Raw genomic sequence first — 22,336 nt, forward strand, 5'->3', positions numbered from 1 at the left:
GTATAACATTAATACATTTTCATGTTTAAGATTGTATAAAACACACAAATAGAATATATAAACTTAATATAGTGTAATTTTCATCAAAATTATGAATATAAATGATATTTATAAAATTTTAGATCAAATAAATAAATAAAAATATTATTAAAAATAAAAAAAAATAAAAAAAAATAAAATAAAAAAAATAAAAAATAAATAAAAAATTAGATTAGGCGGCTAGGCGGTCATTTAGGCGGCTAAGCGGTCATTTAGACGGTTTAGGCGGAAAAAAATCGGATGCGGAAAAAAATCGGATATCCAATTTTTTAAACCGATTTGACATAAATCGGAGCGGAAAAGTGATGTGTAATGCCTAAACGGCCGTCTAGGCGGCGGAGTTTTAGAACAGGGAATATTACTACTCCATCCTGTAACAAAGTCAAAAAGGTGAATATTTGCTGAATTTGCACATTAAATACAATATGACGTTTGTGCATTCGAATTTTTTTTATTTCATCTAGGTTTGATTGAAATGTTTGGTCTTTTATGGCGTTGCTTAGTTTGGAGTCTTTTTTAACCAAATCCCTTTCTTTAAACTCCGTCTTACCTAAGCAAAACTTGGATTTAGTCATCTATATCAGTTTTCGTTTCGTTTCGTTTTGCTTTGATTTTTCTTTTTAAATTAATCTGAATTTAAGTATTAGTTTGATTGCGTTGTACTAAAACTGAAATTTGGTGTGAAAGAATAAATGTTTTCGTCTGATTTGTAAACATATTTTGGTTTAGGTTTTTTTTCTTCAAATTAACAGAAGTAAGATTTCTAAAATAATGCAAGAAGTTAAAAGAAAAGATTACATTGAAAATGAATAATTATAGGGCAAAGTTTATATTTTCAGCACTGTAGATAAACTAATAAAATATATTAAAAAAAAATAATTTAGAAATTATAACATACATATACTAATTTTTAAACTTAGAATCAGTGTTAATAATTAATTACTGGGCTACGTCTAAATCAACTTTGACCGACTCACAGATCAACCTTACCCAGTCAAGAATGTTAAACTAACATCGAAATATATGAACCGTTAAGTGCACAGCAGGAATCAAAGATATTTGACATGTAATAGTTTAATTTGATTTCTTGTATCTATCTATCTATATATCTATCTATAATAATAAAGCAGAGTTTTCTCTCAACTTAGTCATCCACGTTATATTTTAGCATGCGGCATTTACTTCCACGTGGCACTATCTATTTAATTCATAAGCTGTTTTTAGTTATCTTTCGATCCCGCGGAGTTTTATTTTCAATCGCCACCTCCTCTCTTGAAATAGGCCTTAAATGATTCTTATGTATAGATTTAGCTCAATTCTCTTATTCCAACAACTCCAATCAACCAGCTTCATCTTCTTCGTATCCCCAAACCCTACTTTCCACCGTGTACCATAATCAGCAACGTTACGTCTCACCTCAACATTAAACCATATCGTAAAGCTTCACAATTAATTTCTTCAACCCATTCCTCCCACGACGTCATATTTAATTTGCCGTTCCTATATCTCCTTTAAACTTCTGAGGAATTGATACTATTAATAATGAGTATACACCAGTTCGTAATGTTCTTTGTAAACCTGTTCGGTATCTTACAACAACTCTGAAAAAGAACAAAAGTAATTTGAAGTGTGTTTTCCTCTCCAATTCATCTGCTGCTCTCTGATTAATTTCAGTTTTACACTATAGGCAAGTGGTCCAGACGAGGCTCCTCCGTTACTAGGAGGCTCAGAATGTCAAGAAAGGGGATCAATTGATGGGGTAGATATGATGCTGCTTGATGCAAAGGTATTTTGATTACATGTTTTTAAAAAGTTTTGTTCTTTATTAATAAGTTATATCATAAGTGATGATGATGCTAGGTACCTATTTTCCATTAATTTCTAAATTTGGTGCTTTAAATTTGGCTAAAGATTCTTTGCTAGCGCTATACTCAAGGCTTTTCATCAGAGCCATGGTTTTGGGATTATGCAATTGCTTCGGTGCTATCTTTTTCGAGAGTTTTTGATGACTTATATCAACTGAGAGTCATAATTTCCTTCAAGTTATCTTACGACCTGGTTGTCTTTGTTAGTGATGTTGAAAGTGACGATGATGAGGATGACACTGAAGCTCTTATGGCTGTACTCGACCAGATAAAAAAAGAGTGGAGAGGCTCAAGAAGGTATGTGTTCTTGTCTGTGTTTTTGTGAGACGGTGTCATCTCATTGAAGCGTCTTTCTCTCACTCTAAAATGATTCAGGCTTCACTTAGTGTGCACCGTCCCAACACGTTCAAAAACTTATTGAGTGAAGACTTGGTTTATGAGCTTAATACTTTTGATCTAACATAAAGCCCAACTTCCTCTTTACCAAGAGTTCCCATGTGCTATTTGTTTCATTGACCAAACTGTTTTCGTTGAGCTTGTGGAGCTTGCTGAAACGTTTGAACCGATCCCGAGAGAGAGCTTCAGGTTTCGGGATTACAAACAACTTATGGTATTATCCAACACAACTACTGATTTACCAGGTTTGAATTCATTTCGCTCTTTTAAAACTTTTGCATATATTTATTTCACATATCACACTTCCTAGCTTAGCACATGTATTCATTTTGTAGATGTTGTTGGGCAAGTAAGGGGATTAGAACTATTTACAATGAAGAGACATAAAGTAAACAACGCATGATGATCACCATAAGCATTGAAAGATATATATCTACTGAAAAAGTCATTTTCTTTTAAAGCTGAGCACACATAAGGTTTTACAGTCTGGACATGTCTAATCGTTAGCCTCCATATCTTTGCAGTCACTCAAATGTTTGCCTAAGTGTTTTTGCCGTTCTAGCTAGGCTCCTTCATGAAAATTTGCTTTGGAGTTGTGATGAACCAAAGGTGGTGGTTGCCACAAACATCAATCCCAAGTTAGTTAGTGGCATAAGTGGACCACCATTTCTAAAACATGTTATTCGAGTGCCTTATAACATGTTAATTGATTGTTTAAGTATTATTTCAGGGCGGTTATTCATGATGCCATCTCTGCTACTAATTTCTATTTTGGTATGAGTATGATGTTAGGAAAAGTTTTCTTGAGTGAAAACTTTTCGTGAATCATGGTAACTGTGTTGTTAATGGTGATGTCGTCTGTGGGGGAAGTGAGACAATTGATCCAAGTAACAGCTCTGTCGCTGGAAGGAACACAGACGAGGATACACCTGTGAAGCAAGTTGAGTGCACTGGAAAGAAGCCACGCATTAACCAAGTCAGAAAACTGGATGATCTGTTTAATGAAATTTCCCAAATACTGTAAAGTTTAGAGCACTTCAAATCTTTTCCATATTTTGTTTTATCGCTATATTTTGTAAGATATTTGCACCGTCTCAGACCTTTGAAGTCAATAAATTAAAAATTCATGCTACACCACCCTTTTCCTTTTCCTAACTATATAAGCATCATTAATATAAAAAAAATCAGGCAAATCTGGTTTACTACAATTTGCATATTAACGGCAACTAACATGGTATTTCGAAACAATAACCTTCAAAAAAAGAAAACAATAAACCCTATCACACACCATCTAATTCAACCAACTACGTCTCAGGCTCTCGGCGTTGCTCTCTCTCCACACGACAGCAAAATGTTGGAGTTACAACCAAACTATTACACTACGTTAATTTTATTCCACTACGTGATTTTTAGGAGTTAGGACTTGCGTGTTCCTTAATTTAAAAAAGGTTTTCAGGTTTGAACAAAAGCTTATACGAAAACTATAGAAAAACAGCATTATGCTTGAGCAACAATAAATTATCTTATTGCTATGGAGACTTAAGTTAATATGTTCAAATTGTTTAAAAAGAACTTCCAATACTCTTTAAGGCATTCTACCCAAAAAATACTATTTAATGTAATTTCATTAAATCTTATATATTACTCCCTATGTTTCATTTTAAGCGTCGTTTTGGCTTTGTGCACACAGATTAAGGAAATAATTAATTTTGTATATTTTCTATATAAAACACAATTACTTATACACCTAACCATATTTCAACCAATAAAATAAAATATAAATTTTTAAATAAAATTAATAAATTTTGCATTGAAAATTGAAAACACATTTATTTTGCAACAAAAATTTTTTTTTTACAATGACATTTAATATGAAACAGAGGAAGTATTTAAGAAATTAAAACAAAGGTTTCTCGGTGTTGTCTTCATTCAGCTATATAAAAAGTCAAACTTCTCATGAAGAACATCCGCCCTATTCATAATGACACCAATTAATACTTACAGATTATTAAAACAGACAATCTCATCAGTCACAGAGGTATCAGTGAACCTACCGAAGCACATAATAGAATCTCAACATTTAATTTCTGAGAACTAACGAATTGAAGTTACTCAGCACGAAGATTATCGCTAATCAGCGTCGTCTCAAATAATTATGAGGCTTAAAACAAATTAAATATATGTGGCCTTATGTTTTTTTACCTAAATAATTTGATTTATGAGTTATATATTACAATAAACTAATTAACAAAACATATAATCTACTCTGTTTATTATTTATTAGTTTATAATATTCTTTTTTAATTTAGAATATATTTTTGAAAAAGCTTCATAAGATCAAAAATATTTTTCAGTTTAGAGTATTTTTTAAAAAATGCTTCATAAAAATATTTTCAAAAAAATGATACACCCCGCCCGTAGGACGGGCCAACCACTGGTTTAACTTAAATTGATAGTACGCTTTTTTTTGGTAAAGGTATTCAAAATTGCATATTACGTTATCCCCTTATGATTCCGTTTAACCTATAAAAATTGTTATAAAAAGTGACGTTTAAATTGAGACAGCAAAAGAATGGGTTTTTTATTGACAAAAAAATATTATTAAGATGGCAAAAGTAAAACTAAACTAAAATAAATTAATAAGGGTTAATCTCAAAAGAAAGAAAGTTCTTGAGGGACAAATGTAGAAAATATAGCAAACTAATAATTAATAGAAAAATCAACAAAATCTTAGTTAGTGAAAATATTAGATTAAAATTAACTTAGGAAAATGAAATATTTTTCATCATTTTTTTGATAAATATTAGAATTTGACCTGATTATTCCGCAAATATTATTAAGTTGACCTGAATACTTTAAATCAACATATAAGATTTAAACCAGAAACACAAAAACCAATTCCTTAAATTACCACTACGCTACCGATGCTTTGTTCATATACAAATATTAAGTCATTGAACTTCCACAAAATAAAACAAGTTAGATCACACTTTATTAATATTTGGGTTAAGAAAGAAATGATGCGTCTTTGTAAATTAGGTGTTGTCCCATTAAGCTCAATGGGTTGGCGGCATGGTTGAATTTGCTTAACCACTAAAATAGATTTGTCGGTGCGATTTTGTAAATCAAATGATAATAAGGAATATTCGACGCTAACAGGAAAAAGATAACATACTCTCCGCAACATCCCAAATTATATTAGAAGTTATATAATCTGAAATACATATTTTATATAAAAAAACTTATTCAAAACCGAGAGCGCCCACAGGAGGGGCTACGGTTCTTTCGCTTAATCCTGCTTAGATTCACATGCACTTTTTCCATTGTCGAATCCATCAACCTAACACATTTTAGCTGAAATAATTATTTCTAGTTCTCGAGCAATCATGGAATAAACAATCAGATGATATTTATGAACCAATCTATTTTCAAGTAAAAGAATAGGCCGAAACCTAAGAACAACATATAGACTTAATTTTAACAACAACAAAATAAAGTTTTGAGAAAAAAATAGAAAGAGATGAATAAGAACACAATACACAATACGAGGCATGATGGGCTAGGTCCAGTGAATATAATTGATGAGTGAGTGACAAGGTAAAACACTTTCCTTGTAAAGAAGAAAGAAAATTTACATACATATTAGGTTAGAAGAAATCATAATGGAAAATTCAAAACTGCTGATCACATGGTTGTATGGACTGAACCTGGACTTTTCTTTAATCCTAATGTTTCTTTTACATTTTCAAGGCAGATTCTTATACTTATTTATATTCTTTAAATGTAATAATACTCAACTACAAGTTTAAAAACAGTATTACTATGGAACTTTGCCTCTCCAAGTAGGCAACTATGCCTCCTAGCGCACTATATCATAAAAGAGAACTCACTCTCACTGTATGCCTATAAAATACTCATTAGATGCATAAATCTTTCAATCAATTTGCGTCTGAGAACAAAAAGCAAAAGAGATGGTTTTAATAAAAGAGAGAGAAATGGAGATTCCAGTTATCGATTTTTCTGAATTAGATGGAGAAAACAGAATCAAGACTATGTCACTTCTTGATCATGCATGTGATAAGTGGGGCTTCTTCATGGTATGTATATATCTTTATGCAAAAATCAAGTGTTACTAAGATATGCATCTATCAATGTTCCTAGGTTCAGTTTTAGAGTACATCCTTAGTATGGAATGATGAATTTTACAGGTTGACAATCATGGCGTTGACAAAGAATTGATGGAGAAAGTGAAGAAGATGATTAACTCTCATTATGAGGATCATTTGAAAGAGAAGTTTTACCAGTCAGAGATGGTCAAGGCTTTGAGTGAAGGCAAAACCTCTGATGCAGATTGGGAAAGCAGTTTCTTCATTTGGCACAAGCCAACTTCAAACATATGCAGGATCCCAAACATTTCAGATGAACTCATGTAAGTAACTAGGAAGTATCAATACTATTAAATTAGGATCAGGACCTATTAGTATATGTTGAGTCCAACATAAAAAAATACTGCATTTAAAATATAACTGTATAACATATAATATAATTGCATCTACAAAAACATAACTACCTTCATGTTAAAGGAAAAAAAAACGTAACCACCCCTATAACCACTTAAACTCCTATATTATAGGATATGTATATATCAATACTGCAACAAACAACAAATATCAAACTCCTATTTCATACCTAATTATATGGTCAATATACTAAATTTAAATTTATGATCTACAAAATATATTTTTAGAAGTAAATTTAAGATTACTAAAACTATTTAAGTCAATATATTATTATGGAAATATTATTTATAAAAATATATACTTATGAAAAAATCAATTATAAGAAAATATCTTATGATAGTTAATATGGGACCTCAGCATCCATCCATGCACTGTGTTCTTTGCTTAATTTTTAGTCTAAACTCTAAGGATGACGGGTTTAACAGGTTTTAAATAGATTATTCGATTAAATTTTTTTTATTAAATGTGATTTTACTTAAAGTTAGTGAAAAACATATTAAACCATATGTATATAGATAAATATATATATATATATATGTATTTAACAGAATATTGTAAAAATTATTTTTATCAAACATTTTTCAAAAACTTTCTTTGAGTTTTGGTGCGGGTTGGATTTGATATTGGTTTTCAAATTTAACACTTTAAAACCATTCGAATATATATATTTAATGTTTAATAGAATATAATATTTTGATTTTCAAGTTGATTACGAAATATTCTTGACTGATTATATTAGGTAACTAATATGAAAATATAATATGTTGCATACTTCAGGAATAAAGTTTACAAATTATTTTTGATATGCATATAGCATAAATGTATAGTTATGCAATTTAACATATTTAATATAGTTACTAAATTTAACTAAACCAAATTAATATAAAACACAAATATGATTATAAAAATTATCATAAATATAAAAATTAAGAAACAAAAAAACAAAAAATTACAAACCAACAATATACCGCCGATCAAGATCTAAAACAGAAAAATATGATTACAAAGAAACATGTATATGTTGCTTAACTTTTAAGTTGCTATTATTTTATTAAATTGATTTTGTTTAAAATTTATACACAAATTTGATTACAAATAAAAACACAAATACAAATACAGAAAAAAACAAATTATAAAACTTAAATTTCTAAGAAAATAACTAAAACAAAAATATACCCGTAGTAATAATTAATAACCAAAGCTTTATTTACCATTTACATAAATGTTTTTTTGTCAATTATACTAAACAATATGTGGAGTGTGAAACTGATATTGCAGCAAGACGATGGATGAATATGTTTCACAACTGCACAAGTTTGAAGAAAGGCTCTCCAACCTCATGTGTGAAAATCTTGGTCTTAGTCAAGAATACATAACAAATGCATTTTCTGGTCCAGAAGGTCCAGCTTTTGGGACAAAAGTGGCTAAATACCCAGAATGCCCTCGTCCTGAGCTCATGAGAGGGCTGAGAGAACATACCGATGCTGGAGGAATCATATTGCTCTTGCAGGATGATCAAGTTCCTGGTCTTGAGTTCTTGAAAGATGGGAAGTGGGTTCCTATCCCGCCATCAAAGAACAACACCATTTTTGTCAATACCGGTGATCAACTCGAGATACTTAGTAATGGGAGATACAAAAGTGCTGTACACCGTGTAATGACATTGAAGGATGGATGTAGACTGTCGTTAGCTACATTTTACAATCCAGCTGGTGATGCCGTAATATCTCCAGCTCCAGAGCTTTTGTATCCAAGTGGCTACCAGTTTCAAGATTACCTTAAGCTTTACTCAACCACTAAGTTTGGAGATAAAGGCTCCAGATTTCATACCATGAAGAAAATGGAGAATGGTGATTCCGTCTAGGATGCATCTTTAATGTAACAATTCTGTATTGCAACATGAAACTCTCTTTTTATTAAACTTTGTCTTCTTCTTGTGTTTCCTTTATAAATACAATAACAATTATGTCAAGACTCAAGATCATGCTGGTTCAGCTACTCTGCTTTATTAATAGAATTTTTCACCACTTCAAAAAGTATTAACTTTTCTTTTACTCTAATGCTTTTTTGTATTTGGTTAGTCTTGATGACAACTTTGAAACCTTTAGTTTGAAGGAAGAATATTCCATCAAAAGAAGATTAGCATGCATGCTTATACAAAGCTTTTCTTCATGAATGTTAAAAACTGTTTAGTAAAAACGCAGATATGATGTAATAACTAACCATTTGTAGACAGAGTTTAAGAGACTGGTTAAGGGGATAACTTCACATAAACATGAAAATGGAGAGACATAACCATTTGTAGTAGGCGTTCATCTTTCTCCATAAACAACATCACTTGGACTCCTAATTAACACATATTTCCAAACAAGATGATTGGCTGTCTTTCTCATTGCCTCCTTGATATTTTCCGCTATCATACTTTCTCTGGTTGTATATCTTTTACTTACCATGTTCTCTTATCAGGGAATTAATTAAAACTTAATGTCTAGACCTCGTTCAAACGCCAAAAGGCAAAGCTAAGACCAAAGCAAATCACAGTAAAAAAAAGGAAGGAAAAACATGGATTGGCAAAATAGTGCGATGCCTATTTGATATTACACCTTAGCCCTGTTCTTTGCAGAGACGCTGAAACTTGCGTCTGCGACAATATTTAAAACGTGTAGGTGAAATATATTAGCTGGAATTGGTCACGCGGCGATCATTTAAAAGGTCTGGGATGACTTACTTTGGATCGCCAGATTTAATAGCGTCTATCATTTTCGAAAATCCGGTGCCGCGTTAGACGCTGGCAATCATTTTCTCTCTCATCTGAGTTTTGTTTTGCCGTGGTGTGTATGTATTTCAGGTTACTCGGACGCTGACGCAGCGTCTTCTTTCCGAACAGGCCTCTTATTACATCAAAACTGATCACTGATCCCGCTTGGTACATATGAAACACCGTTGGTGGTCACGTGGCTTGTTCTGGTTGGTTGGATAACTAATAATTCTACGGTCACTTGACGCGTTAAAATGCGCGTTTGTGTAAATATGCAAAAGGCGCTTTTAAAGCCCACAAAAGAGCATCTCTTGTCCATCCATGTGACATGATTCCCTCGGTTTAAATCAGCACTAAACCGGATTAACTGAACCGGACCGAACCTCGTTTCTGTGAAAATGCATTAAACAGGTTTCACACTTCCCATCATCTCTAACCACCGACTATTATCATAAAATAAAAACACAGAGACGGAGACCTCTCACCTTCACAATTTCGTTTTCTTTCTGTATTAAAAAAAAAAAAAAAAAAAAAACTCAAAAAGACCAAGGGAGTGAAAGAGAGTTAAATGGCGTTAGCGAATAACTTAACGGCGATACTGAACTTACTAGCGTTACTCTGTTCCATACCGATCACGGCGTCAGGGATATGGCTTGCCTCAAAGCCCGACAACGAGTGCGTCAATCTCCTCCGTTGGCCCGTCGTCGTCCTCGGCGTTCTCATCCTCCTCGTCTCTGCTTGCGGCTTCATCGGCGCCTACCAGTAAGTTCTTTCTTATAATACACATACAGAGACTTTTGCTTCCGTCAACTATAAGCTTCAATTCTCTCTCTCTCTCTCTCTCTCACTCTCAGGTACAAGGAGACTCTACTGGCTGTTTACTTGTGCTGTATGGCCATACTGATCGGGCTTTTGCTGGTGGTTCTGATATTCGCCTTCGTCGTGACCCGACCCGACGGGTCTTATCAAGTTCCGGGTCGAGGTTACAAAGAGTATAGGCTTGAAGGGTTCTCGAATTGGCTGAGAGAGAACGTTGTGGAATCAAAGAACTGGGGGAAGATAAGGGCTTGTTTGGCTGATACGAACGTTTGTCCTAAACTCAGTCAACGATTCATCACCGCTGACCAGTTCTTCTCTTCCTCTTCCATCACTCCTCTCCAGGCATGTTCTCTCTTTTCTTTTAATCCTCTTCTGAACCTGAAAATTCTAGTTTGTGTTAATTGAACTAGGTTTGGAGTAGTGAATGGAGTTACCTGGGATACAACACTAATTAACATCAACTCAAAGTGTAAAATCGAAAATGTAGTGGTGCATTAAGAAATGTCAAAAGTCATTAACGCGGTGAATTTGTCCGTAGCCAACCAAGACCGTAATATTATCCCCTAACGACATGATTATGTGATGCATCTAAACATATGTTAGATGCGGTGTTAACGAGAATATTTTGTTAATATCTTAGATTATGTGAGACCTACGGTTTGTTTTTTAAAAATGAAAAGGAAAGAAAGGTCTATTGTTCAAAAAGTAAAATAGGGGGATCATATAATTAATTTATAAAATTTCACTTTAGCTTTTTTGATGTCCAAAAGAGCATTGTTCGTATTCTCAACATTCCTCTTCATAGTGGCTTTTAGCCTTTTAACGTTTTGTTTCTCTTTCGATTAGAAAAAAAAAATCCATTGTAATGTTGAATATGTTTAGTCACAGTAAAATGGGTTTCTGAACATTTCAAACATTTCTTTCTATTGTCTGAGAGGAAATGACATATTACTCAAATTCTAGGCATATGTAAATCACACTTATTGAAAACATATTTTGAAACTTAATATTGAAAGTTAGCGTATATAAAATGCATATTTAGTCCTAGGAGGCTAGGAGACTGGTGTAGATGTTGCTGGAAACCAACAGTCCCAATAGTAAAATAATCTAAATTTAAAATAACACACTATCGTGCTATAGGACCCACCATGCACCAACGAGATGGTACATGATAATACAATAGGTTTTATCGGTTAGCTATTTCCTGTCTTTGTCATTATCTCACGCACATAATTCAACCATCGCATGTAGTAACCATTTTGGTCAATAACAAAGCCACTCTTATGCTTAAAACATGGAGAGATTAAGGGAAAAAAAATATTGACTAAAGGGGTTACTATATATATTTGATTTTTGTTACATTTGAATAAAATTCCCGTACTTTTCTACTGAAATTAATGCTATGTCGCCAATAAGACCATCTCTAGTTTCTTGCAACTTGGCCATCCAAGTCTCCTGTAACAAAATTGGAACCATTAATAATTAGATAAGCCTAGATGATGAGGTTTTGACTAATTGTATTGTATGTCGATAGTAGTTAGATATTATTAAATATTAGAGCAATGATTTGATTCAATAATTACAATCACAAGTCTTTGTCCCCATCAAGAAACATAATGAAATAAACTATCTCTCCCATGTTCTACCACTCACATTAGAAATTTTGTTAATTTGGATAAAGTAAGGCGGAAAATAAGAAGATTTATAAGCAAGAACCATACAAACCTGTCTTTTGTACTTGACACTGGAAAGAAAAACTATATCAAAATTTCAAACTGTTTTTAAAGAGTATAATAGTTTCATTTGTTGAGTTTTTTTTTTATCATTTCTAAATGTGACATTTTCTTTATGCTGTACAGTCCGGTTGCTGCAAACCACCGACCGCGTGTGGCTACAACTTCGTGAACCCGACGCTGTGGCAAAACCCAACCAATATGGCTGCAGATGCAGACTGTTACCTATGGAACAACGACCAAAGCCAGCTTTGTTTCAATTGCAAATCATGCAAAGCTGGTCTTTTGGGAAACCTTAGAAAAGATTGGCGTAAAGCAAATCTCATACTAATCATCACGGTCGTTGTTCTCATTTGTGTATATGTTATAGCGTGTAGTGCATTTAGAAATGCTCAGACCGAGGATCTCTTCCGCAAATACAAACAAGGTTGGGTCTAAAGTGTGCATGTGTAAAGATTTGTTTGTTGTTATTGTTGAGGTTCGAAAACAGCTTCTGATATTATTACTTTGTGTTTGGAAATGGCTTTTCTTTTGCAAGGATTTTATTTTTAGGTTTATTTTACATTGCCTGTGAAGAAAGAAAAGATAAGCAATTTAGTAGATGATTTAGGGGGATAAAATTTTGACAATGTTCACTCAAACTAATTTGTTTTTTTTTTATATATACGTAAGATATTTAATTATCAAATCTTGATCTTGATTTGTTGTATGATTACACTAGTAAAATCATCAACTATAGCCACATTTTTCCGTGACTATAGGTAAAATTTTGTAGATATATGAAAAAATCACGAAAAGATACGGAAAAATGTGGCTATATATGTTTGTAGCCATTTTAAATTTTGTGATTAATATAGTAAAAATTATGATTATACAATTCTAGACTTAAATGACTCGGACACCACTCATTTTCATCGGTAGCTGTCTTGCGTCAATCCGAACCATCTTTAGAACATGCTACATTATATGAGGCATAATCAATTCTACAATTGCTTGGTGAGGAGAATCATTCCGCCTATGCAGTTAGTCATGTTATCCTAATTTTAACATGTTAACGGGAAGCCTGTTGGCTCATACCCTTCATCTCATTATTTATTTCCATAGTTATTTTTTGATAGATTCTATTTGGCATAAGGAATGATCGAATATTTCTTTCGCATTTTGTCAGCTTGAAAGTTGTGAAATAAATGGAGAAGAGTGTGCTTTTCAAAACTTGCTTTGACATTTTGTCACAAATTGAAAACAACCGACAGATGATAGAAACCTTGAAAGTTGTGAAAGAGTATACTTTCTTGCCATCCACAAAACATAACAAGGCTCAGTACTTTAAAAAGTTTTTGCAGACAAAGAAACTTAAAAAGTCTTTTCAGGGAGCGAGATCAGGAAGAGTGTTCTGAATGTTGTAAGGCATCAAGATATTGAAACCATCAGCAGCAGTTGAGATGATCATCCCTGGAATCTGGTTGTGCCAGTGAAGTTCCTTCAAGTCCTTTTGCCCCTGGTGAACGAAGAGAAGCTGAGGAGGCAAGTCTTGAGGTGTGTTGACTTGTTCCTTGGTCTGTGCTTTGAACTCTGCTTCCTCTTCTTCATCCTTCTCCAAGGATAAATCCCATATCCTGTCAGATATAGCCACAAACCCATTAGACAGACAGTTTTGGGGGAATATTATCAATGTATAAGCTGTGGCTTTCTTACGTGAGCTGGTTATCCCCGGAAGAGACTGCAAGCGTCGAGGATTCATGAGCGCTCCACTCAATCGACGTGATCGGATGCTTATGATACTCAAAATGTGCTACCTTAGCATCTCCATCCTTGATAACTCTAAGATCATGGATAGAGAATGCCCCATCATCACTCCCTGAGGCCAACATGCAACTAGCCAGCCTTCATCAAAAAGAGGAAAACACCCAACAACGAATGAGCCAAATTTGCAATAAAACCAAAAAATAATTAAAATTTACACTCAAGAAAACCTGTTCCATGAGATGACATTCACATCTGCATCATGTGCCTTGAAAGATAATGCAGGCGACTTCCCAGTTCGGACATCCCAAACTGCAACAGTCTTGTCCACAGAACATGATGCAAACACGTTCGCTTCAGCTGGACTCCACTGGAAACAGAGGAGAAACAATATTCAGCCAAACAGTACACACACACAATTTAGCTGCAGAGATTGAAAGTTTTTACTTGTAAATCTTCAACACTTGCAGTGTGTCCGGCAAGCGGAATAGGATCAACAGTCCATGAACCAGAAGCTGGCTCCCACAAATGAATCATACTAATGCAGTCACCTTAACCGGTAGACAACAAATCAAAAAAATAAACATTGACTATATTAAAAAAAAAAGCAATGTAAATTGTTGAAAATTTCTAAAAGACAAAACTAATACCGGAAAGAAGTCTTCCAGGGGTAGCAGGACTCCAGTCAATAGCATAGCCTTCGTCTTTGTGGCCAGAGAAGTTAACTAAGGGAGCTTGGTTAAGAACCGGCGAAGTTCCATCTTTGCCTTCTGTTTCTGACTCAGCTAAAGCATTAAGATGAGAGCTCATGTCCCACACCTCCCCCACAAAATCAGTTTCTCAGATACACATATAAAAACATGTAACGAGCAAGTAGACAAAGAAAAAAAACATTATCTTACTTGAACATGACCAGAATCTGCCCAAGAGACGCAGATATGAGGACTTTGTGGCATTGCACGAATGCGGTTAACACATCCATGGTGAGCAACCCTGCGGACCTGTTTATCAATCAATTTTAAAAAATGAGAACCATGATGACTCTCTCAACTTCAGAGACGACTGTATGAACAGTACCTGAATAACTGGAACAGTGGAAGCTCCTCCATCTTCGCTTTCCTCATCATCGCTATCAGTGTCCTCATCTTCATCATCCTCATCCTCCATAGCATCATCACCATTCACAAGCGTCTTAGGCACTACATCGCGTCTTTTACCAGATACGTTGCTGATTTTAAATACTCCTATGGAGTTCAAAGGTGCTTTCTCAGCCTAAAAAATGGAAGAAACCATTCACACAAGATTCTAGAAGCAAAAACAAACATATTTGAAGATGTAAAGAAGTACAAAGACTGACCTGAGTCCCAGCCACCATATACAACGTGTGAGGAAACTCTGTTCTGTTCAAACCCAACTTATCACCTAAAATGTCAAAACTGAACCAAGAAAAAAAACATTCAAAGTTTTAAACTTTATGAAAAGAACAATTTTCTCATGAAAAGATCTCTATCAATCTAGATTACCTCAAACAGGGCCAACCAACATGGAAGCCATGAAGGGAATTATAAACAGAAGGGTCGCACTGAAGCTCTTCTCCATCTTCGAGCTTGTCAACACCTGGCTGCCAAACCCTTGTTGGTATCGATGGTATAGATGAAGAAGAAGACGCTTCTCCCTTATTCTATCATCCAAATTCACGCTGTTAGGTTTTGATTTGAGAAAAAAGTTCGATTGAAAAAACAAAAGAGAAAGTTCAAACCTTGTTCTTCCTCTTTGCCTTCTTAGGGTTTATGCTGCGAACCATTTTTTGCCTCTTCTGATGATTCTATTAGGATTCTGTTTGGAGTTTTGTGAAGAAGATGATTGAGTATCAGCTAACTGAGTAACAGGTTTAGGGTTTAAGCCTACTCAAATAATTTACCTCTTTTGCATAAATACCCTCTGTTTATTTAAAAACTATTCTAAATTGCTAGTTTTTTTAAACGGAACCGAATCTAAATTGATAAGAGATCACATTCAAAGGTCTGTGATTTTGAACGGAACCGAATCTATCAAACCAAATTTATCTAACCAAACTTTATGTTTTTTGGTTTAACTTCAGTTATGAGTAGTAGAAATAAAAATCAGTTACTGGTTCAGCAATTGGTTACTGGTTCAAAACTTGGTTTGTTCGAATTTTTTATTTTTAAAAGTTATAATCAAATCATATCAATTGTAACCAAAATATCAAACCAAACTAACCAAATTTTTTGTACCATTTGCTTGTTGGAAGAAAGTTCTCTCGTGCTTAGTCAAGTATTGTGGGTTCTTAGTAGATGTTGTTGTGTCTCGCAGTCAAATTTAGGAGGTTAAAGAGATGGATCATTTCGGGTAGTGGGGTGATTTCATTTTCATTGTGGTCCAATATACAATGGAGGTTTCAATTAGGTAGGATTGAGTCCAAGTTAGTGATTCAATGCTCCATTGTATTAGTGGTATAAACACTTGTGGTCAAAGTTCTTTTATCCGGATCGTTGGTGAAATGAATGTTGTTGATGAGCCAAAAAAAAAAAAAAAAAAAAATTTACCAAATTTTAAACTGAAATAAGTAAAACTAAATGACATAATCCAACTTTTAATCGAAAATGAACTGAAACCAAAAACATATGTTAGTTTAGGTAGAATATTGAACATAACTTTTTCCAGTTCAATTTGACAAGCTTTTTAAGCGAATTGATTAATCGAAAAGTGTGTTAACCAAACTGAACTAACCGTTGGATCCAATTCCGGATGCCTAAACTAAACAATCAAAGTAGTAAAAAAGAAATGAGGGTAGCCAACAAAAAAAAAACTAGTAGACTAGTCTCTTATGTTTCTCTCTACTTGGAGAAGAATTTGTCCCAATCACGTAGAGAAGAATCAACAGAATCATCAGGGAGAAGCTTCGGAACCCTCTCTGCCCGAATAAACTGTTTCAACACAGCTTTCTCTTCGTCAATACGTTTCTTATCTTTCCTGTCTTTTGGTACCATCTTCCTTTTCTCTTCCAAGATCCACTTGAAAAGCTCCCTTTGCTCATCTTCCGGAATCGGTTTCCTTGCTACCTTTACAGGCTCGGCTGCCGCACCCTGGAACACCAGCTCATCAGCTGCTGCATCCGTAAACTCAAACAGAGGATCATCATGCTTAGGGATCGGTTTGGCTTCTTCCTTGTCCAGTAGTACTGCAGTCTCTGAGTTCTTAGCCTTGTCAGTTTCTGCAACTCTGCTGTTGTTTTCTTCTGCAGCTTTCTCGGCCTGGGTGTTGACAACAGTCTTTTTCGCACCTTTACTGCCCTTTTTAACTCCCATTTTCTCGCCCACATCAATGTCCCTTTCTCGTTTCTTCGCAAATATAAAAGCTGCAGAAAAACACATGAAAAAAATATTAGCAAGCACTGAAGTGGAACAACATGAATGCCATATCATATTCAGACTGCTTATAATGACAGACATCAAACATGCTTTTCACGATTCTGATTCCCACCAAGCTTATAGTTCTACCAGTGGAATACAATAAGATGTGTCCATGAACAAAAGACTTACAAGACCTCTATCCAATGTAACTGTTAGCCGAGATACACACAAAAGATACTGCATTTAAGTAATCTTTTCATATCGCTAAGAAGATCAACAATGAGAGCATGGCGAATCAAACTCTATTTAAAAGCATTGTTAGAAGAAATGGTCATATTTTCTTGATACATTGATAAAAAGATCTCAGCTAGGCATTTCATCGAACACATTATGAACGTAAAAACTTTAAATTTAAATTTTCTGGGAGACTAACCAGCAAGACCGAGATTGAAGATCAACATAGTTCGCCAGCCCACAGTAGCCAGTCTAGGAACGGCTTTCTGCGGTGGTTGGGATCCGGAATGAGAAGGCTCCATCGTCTCCGAACCCCCCCGACTTGGATCTTCCGTATTATTACACCTTCCTCCTCCTTCTCGAGAGATTAAAAAGAATTTGTTAAGATTTCAAACTCCTAATTTGATGTATTCTTCTACTTTGTGGTTTTGATTTTGCTTCCTCGTCAAGAAATTTTAGATTCTCCCGTCTCTACTTACTTTTTTTTGGGGAATAAGTTTTTCTCGCTTTGATCTTCCACTGATCTTTGATGAGGTGGGTATGGGTCGTGCAATCGGGTCTCTCTCCAAAGACTCTAATTCGTCTAGAGACTTTAACATACTTTTTGCATTTTTTCAATTCTATAAATTCTCCTGGTCAGTAATTTATGGTCATGTGTTTGCCTTTGTTTGCTACACTATCAATCAATATGATTCCGTTGGAAGAATCATTCAAAAGAAATGAAAAGCACAGTTTTCAATATCTAAAGTCGGGTTTAATTTTTGTTTAAAAATGCTATAACAATAGTGATATTTTGTTAATTGTTTTACAGTTTCAAAAATGTAATTAGCACACACGGTGTAGAACATCTTCAGCAACCAATGCTATCACAAAGCTCAATGCTAATTTCATTTTGAAGCTGGTTTAATTTCAGACATAATACTACATTGGTTCAGGCTGATTTTCAATGCAATGCAATGCAAACTAAAACCAAAACACAGAGTTTACTTCGGTTAATAACATCTAAGCTGAAGAAAATATCAAGTCTTGAGAAAACAGGATCAAGAACCAAAACCATGTACCCCTAAACGATTTGGAAAGGTCTTAAAAGCTACCAATATCTCACACACAAACCATCCTTTAAAAAAAAAAAAAAAAAAAACCCTAGCTCTTTCAGCACCTTATATAAAAGCCTCTCACTTAACTCCACCCTTTAAAAAAAAAAAAAAAAAAAGAGCAGGATTCCTCGCTAAACCGACAACTAAACCACCATATAGGCGGTAAGATAGATAGACAATGGTACTTTTGCACTCAAGGCTTGGGGGCACATGTCATAACATGCGACTTGAACTTCTCCAACTCTGCCAGAACTTCCTCTTCCGGTCTGTAAATCAAGTCATTCATCCGCCATATCTATCAAAGAAAGAAGATAAGTATAAACACACGTTTTATGGACAAAGTTGCTCAAAGAGGTTATAGAGAAAAGAGTTACCTGCAGTGTTCCACCTCCACCAGTAGTCTCACAGTCATCAGAAACACTGACAATTGTCCAAGGGTCCTCCGCATTCCAGTGGAAATCAACTACTTTGTCCCTAAGAAAAGGTATAAAAACAAGAGAACTTAGAAGCAAGTAAATGAGAAACAAAATGAGAGAGAGTTAAAATCAAGTCTTTAAGAACCTGTGACCAGCATGCTGGAAGAAGAGCCCAGCCGGACTTTTAGCTGCACGATCAGTCTTCTTACTGACCTGATCGTTAAGTTAAACAAAACCAAACATGAGTAATCGAACGATAAGAGTGACTTAAAAGATTTATTTCAGACATCTGATTTTTGACTTATTATATACACAGTACCCTGTCATAATCCCAGATGTTCAAGAGACCATCTTCTGCGGAACTCCCAAAAACAGATGACTTGTCAGGAGACCACTGAATTGATTTTTTAACAAAATAGTCTCAGTAATTTAATTAGATACAAGTGATATGATGAAACAGAAGAGCTGTTATTGAAACCTGAACGCAAAGAACAGCAGCTTTGTGGCCTTCAAATTTGTAAATAGGCGTACCGACTCCATTTGAGGTTAGGTTCCTACGATCATACAACCGAACAGTGTTGTCTGCAGACCTGAAACATACAATGATACAACTATACCTGATGAGTACATGTATGCATATAAATAAAAGTTTTTCTTAATTAGATACACACTACGTGTGCATTAATCAACATACCCTGTCAGGATCAGATTGTCATCATGAGGGTTCCAATCGACACAATGAAGATCAGCATCGTGCGCCTTTTCAACCTGATAAAGACACAAAAACAAGATATAAAGTAAACACAAGGTAAGAAACTTCAAACAAATCTTAATAGTACAGTATAACTACCTTAGTGACAGGGCTAGTGCCTGTTCTTGCATCCCATAGTATAAGGCAAGAATCGTCACCGACACTGCAGAACTCTTGTGCACTAAATTTCACCAGAAGCACATCAAAAAAGCATGAAAAAAAGCGAAATGAAAAGGAGAGGATTGTTCAAAGGAAGTTACCTAGTGGGGCTGAAAGCGACATCTTCAACGGTATCATCATGGCCATGATATACACCTCGTGGGCCAAGAGAAGGACTCTCAGTCTTATCACCACCATCACCAGTCTGTTTGATGATGGATCCAGATGATTTGGAATCTGTACTACCAGCGGTTGTGATGTGGTCCTGGATACTCCACAAAACAACTGACTTGTCCTTGCCTAAGAGAATAAAAGAACCTTTGTATGAGAAAACTGACAAAAAAAAAAACAAAAGGATCAGAAACTACAGAAACAGAGACCTCCAGAAAGGACAAAGGGTTCGGTTGGGCACATTGCAAGAGCGTATTCAGCATTATCTTGATGTCCAGTTAATATCTGTTACAAAAATGATGAGGGTAGGACAAAAAGAAAATAAAGAATAACCCGCAAGGAACGAACGATTTGCGACAAGATTGTGGACATTACCAAATCCGGACGGGAATGTGCAGCTCCAAGGACAGCATGACGGTTTGGTTGGGTTTCAACATCCCAAATGAGAACCTGGAATCAACATAATCTTGTTCTCTTTCAGTCCCCAGAAAAGAAGTAATGAAAACGATACACTTGAATAGAAGAAGCAGCAGCACTTACATCAGGGCTGTCGGTGTGAGTAGCAATAATCTTACTGTTTTGTGGGAGTTCCCTGATTCGGTTCACCTGCAATACCAAAATTAGTGATGAATATTTGCATCAATCAGGGTTTTTATACTTTCTAGTAAATTCATGGACTTGTTTAAACAGTGGCGCAGATACAAAAAAAGAAAAGAAAAAAATGAAAAAAACAGAACTAGAACCAACAATGTTGATGATACATGAATATCTAGAGATACCTCTCCAGGGTGAATGATGGTCTTGAACTTCTTCACAAATGGAGAACGTGCTTCTTCGTTGAACTGCAAAAAAAAACACACACACATTTGCAGAAGATGGAGGTAACCAAATGTCACATCACAACAGGACATCCACTGTAGAAAAATCACTAATTACCTGAGATATGTGCTCTGCCGCAGCGACTCTTGGCTTAACAACTTCGCAATTCGCTATGACTAGAGTGTTGGGCACACTGCCATCAGTCTAGTGACACAACCAAGACAAAAATATTCTCATGAGCAAACAAATGTTATGGGGGCAAGTAAGAAAGAAACAGGAGAAAGCGGAAAAAACCTTACTTGTTCTGAGAGGTAAAGACGCTGTCGATTCTTGTAGGTTGCTTGTTCGATCTGTGGACCCCATCTGCGAAAGGCCAAAGAACAAACGGAACCTCTTAGCACCAAGAGAACTAATCACTTCATCAAATATGCATACATCTACAGAAAAGAAGGAAAAAAAAACTGACACTCCCTCACATTGATAGTAGCCTAAGAGTTAACTGATCAACACAGAATAATCTGGAATCATTATATTAACTATTAAGCTTATCAAATCAATCCAGGAAACCCTAGAAGAAGTAGAGGGAGAGGGACCTGCAAGAGAGGGAAGGCCAGACGAGGTTGTGATTGGCGAGCCAGTCGTAGAGGATGGGGACGAGACCTTTCCACTGAGTGTACTTCTCGTCCACGCTCTGCTCCCCCTGCTTCGTTTTCTTCCCGCTTTCCTTCATTTTCCCACCGCTCTTCTCCTGCTCCTGCTGCGTCTGAGACTCGTCCTTGCTCTTAGGTTTCCGGCCTCTCTTCTTAGGCGCCGGTGTCACGTTTCCTCCGCTCGGCGACGCTGCTCCTGCCGCTGCCGCTTCGTCGCTCTCCATTTTCCGTTTCTCTGAGGGTCTTTTTTATTTATTTAGTCTCTCTCTCTCTAGCTTTAGTGAGACAAGACTTTATCTCTCTCTACACTGCTTTTACAGACAAAACAAAACCATCACAGTTCCCTTGTTCTCTTAATCAGAAAACATTTAGTATTATTTTACTAAATAATAAAATAAAATAATTTTAGAGTAGTAATATTTTAAAAATATATAATCAATTATAAATTATAAATAAATGAGAAATTTGCCACCTAAGATATTTCTCTTGAAACTATTGATTCCAAATTTATTAATTAAAATTTGAAACTTATTATTGTTAAAATTTCTATAAATACAAAAAAAATTGCTGAATTTACATAACAATAACAAGCGTCATTATTAAGAAAATACTTTAAAACCTCGGATGACTGTAACGATTTTTTTTCTTCTATATTTTCTTTTCCTAATGTTGCTAAGAAAATTAACAAATAATTTATGATAAAAATAATCCTGCGCTTTCAAAATCTAGTGAATTATAGGATATAACAAAAAATGTTACAGTTTTCCTTTTTTTTTTTTTTTTTTTTTTTTT

General features: G+C 34.9%; 5 protein-coding genes across 6 annotated transcripts; 2 read left to right on the top strand and 3 right to left on the bottom strand.

Annotated features, from left to right (window-relative positions):
- The first annotated feature begins 6,144 nt into the window (after positions 1 to 6,144).
- Positions 6,145 to 8,805, top strand: LOC106311615 (1-aminocyclopropane-1-carboxylate oxidase 1). Its single transcript, XM_013748846.1, has 3 exons — positions 6,145 to 6,397; positions 6,509 to 6,729; positions 8,099 to 8,805. Exons 1-3 carry the CDS (start codon positions 6,272 to 6,274, stop codon positions 8,682 to 8,684), a joined length of 933 nt encoding a protein of 310 aa, XP_013604300.1. The 5' UTR covers positions 6,145 to 6,271; the 3' UTR covers positions 8,685 to 8,805.
- Positions 8,806 to 9,921: 1,116 nt separating this feature from the next.
- On the top strand, positions 9,922 to 12,687 carry LOC106311616 (tetraspanin-2). Its single transcript, XM_013748847.1, has 3 exons — positions 9,922 to 10,340; positions 10,433 to 10,739; positions 12,257 to 12,687. The coding sequence occupies exons 1-3, from the start codon at positions 10,147 to 10,149 to the stop codon at positions 12,566 to 12,568; spliced, it is 813 nt and encodes a 270-aa protein (XP_013604301.1). The 5' UTR covers positions 9,922 to 10,146; the 3' UTR covers positions 12,569 to 12,687.
- A 614-nt stretch (positions 12,688 to 13,301) lies between these two features.
- On the bottom strand, positions 13,302 to 15,793 carry LOC106311617 (glutamate-rich WD repeat-containing protein 1-like). Of its 2 annotated transcripts, XM_013748849.1 has the most exons (11): positions 15,633 to 15,793; positions 15,397 to 15,554; positions 15,231 to 15,309; positions 14,951 to 15,145; positions 14,776 to 14,874; positions 14,524 to 14,692; positions 14,321 to 14,424; positions 14,104 to 14,243; positions 13,826 to 14,014; positions 13,487 to 13,746; positions 13,302 to 13,405 (listed from the first exon to the last, which is right to left on the bottom strand). In XM_013748849.1, the coding sequence occupies exons 1-10, from the start codon at positions 15,675 to 15,677 to the stop codon at positions 13,497 to 13,499; spliced, it is 1,428 nt and encodes a 475-aa protein (XP_013604303.1). In that variant the 5' UTR covers positions 15,678 to 15,793; the 3' UTR covers positions 13,302 to 13,405; positions 13,487 to 13,496. The 2 variants fall into 2 exon arrangements, with proteins under 2 accessions (XP_013604303.1, XP_013604302.1); XM_013748848.1 differs by lacking the exon at positions 13,302 to 13,405 and having other exon boundaries at positions 13,407 to 13,746; positions 15,633 to 15,788.
- Positions 15,794 to 16,538: 745 nt separating this feature from the next.
- On the bottom strand, positions 16,539 to 17,985 carry LOC106311619. Its single transcript, XM_013748850.1, has 2 exons — positions 17,681 to 17,985; positions 16,539 to 17,252 (listed from the first exon to the last, which is right to left on the bottom strand). Exons 1-2 carry the CDS (start codon positions 17,781 to 17,783, stop codon positions 16,732 to 16,734), a joined length of 624 nt encoding a protein of 207 aa, XP_013604304.1. The 5' UTR covers positions 17,784 to 17,985; the 3' UTR covers positions 16,539 to 16,731.
- Positions 17,986 to 18,684: 699 nt separating this feature from the next.
- Positions 18,685 to 21,876, bottom strand: LOC106311620 (WD-40 repeat-containing protein MSI4-like). Its single transcript, XM_013748851.1, has 15 exons — positions 21,488 to 21,876; positions 21,194 to 21,257; positions 21,012 to 21,098; positions 20,855 to 20,917; positions 20,616 to 20,681; positions 20,451 to 20,525; positions 20,285 to 20,360; positions 20,006 to 20,204; positions 19,845 to 19,926; positions 19,689 to 19,762; positions 19,473 to 19,584; positions 19,314 to 19,388; positions 19,140 to 19,207; positions 18,953 to 19,052; positions 18,685 to 18,873 (listed from the first exon to the last, which is right to left on the bottom strand). The coding sequence occupies exons 1-15, from the start codon at positions 21,766 to 21,768 to the stop codon at positions 18,772 to 18,774; spliced, it is 1,524 nt and encodes a 507-aa protein (XP_013604305.1). The 5' UTR covers positions 21,769 to 21,876; the 3' UTR covers positions 18,685 to 18,771.
- Positions 21,877 to 22,336: the final 460 nt, after the last annotated feature.

Source organism: Brassica oleracea, chromosome C8 (genome assembly GCF_000695525.1).
Source record: "Brassica oleracea var. oleracea cultivar TO1000 chromosome C8, BOL, whole genome shotgun sequence".
Taxonomy (NCBI): Eukaryota; Viridiplantae; Streptophyta; class Magnoliopsida; order Brassicales; family Brassicaceae; genus Brassica; species Brassica oleracea.

Bases quoted from the DNA above. Each gene is read 5' to 3' on its own strand.
- LOC106311619 (XM_013748850.1), bottom strand. From the start codon at position 17,783: ATGGAGCCTTCTCATTCCGGATCCCAACCACCGCAGAAAGCCGTTCCT. The intron at 17,253-17,680 runs GTTAGTCTCCCA...GTTTTTCTGCAG, and splicing joins CTTCAATCTCGGTCTTGCTG to CTTTTATATTTGCGAAGAAA.
- LOC106311615 (XM_013748846.1), top strand. From the start codon at position 6,272: ATGGTTTTAATAAAAGAGAGAGAAATGGAGATTCCAGTTATCGATTTT. The intron at 6,398-6,508 runs GTATGTATATAT...TGAATTTTACAG, and splicing joins ATAAGTGGGGCTTCTTCATG to GTTGACAATCATGGCGTTGA. The intron at 6,730-8,098 runs GTAAGTAACTAG...CTGATATTGCAG, and splicing joins AACATTTCAGATGAACTCAT to CAAGACGATGGATGAATATG.
- LOC106311620 (XM_013748851.1), bottom strand. From the start codon at position 21,768: ATGGAGAGCGACGAAGCGGCAGCGGCAGGAGCAGCGTCGCCGAGCGGA. The intron at 20,205-20,284 runs GTCTCTGTTTCT...TTATTCTCTTAG, and splicing joins ACCCTTTGTCCTTTCTGGAG to GCAAGGACAAGTCAGTTGTT. The intron at 19,208-19,313 runs GTACTGTGTATA...CTTAACGATCAG, and splicing joins ACATCTGGGATTATGACAGG to GTCAGTAAGAAGACTGATCG.
- LOC106311616 (XM_013748847.1), top strand. From the start codon at position 10,147: ATGGCGTTAGCGAATAACTTAACGGCGATACTGAACTTACTAGCGTTA. The intron at 10,341-10,432 runs GTAAGTTCTTTC...TCTCACTCTCAG, and splicing joins GGCTTCATCGGCGCCTACCA to GTACAAGGAGACTCTACTGG. The intron at 10,740-12,256 runs GCATGTTCTCTC...TATGCTGTACAG, and splicing joins CTTCCATCACTCCTCTCCAG to TCCGGTTGCTGCAAACCACC.
- LOC106311617 (XM_013748849.1), bottom strand. From the start codon at position 15,677: ATGGTTCGCAGCATAAACCCTAAGAAGGCAAAGAGGAAGAACAAG. The intron at 14,875-14,950 runs GTACTGTTCATA...ATTGATAAACAG, and splicing joins CCACTGTTCCAGTTATTCAG to GTCCGCAGGGTTGCTCACCA. The intron at 14,015-14,103 runs GTTTTCTTGAGT...TTTTTGATGAAG, and splicing joins AATGTCATCTCATGGAACAG to GCTGGCTAGTTGCATGTTGG.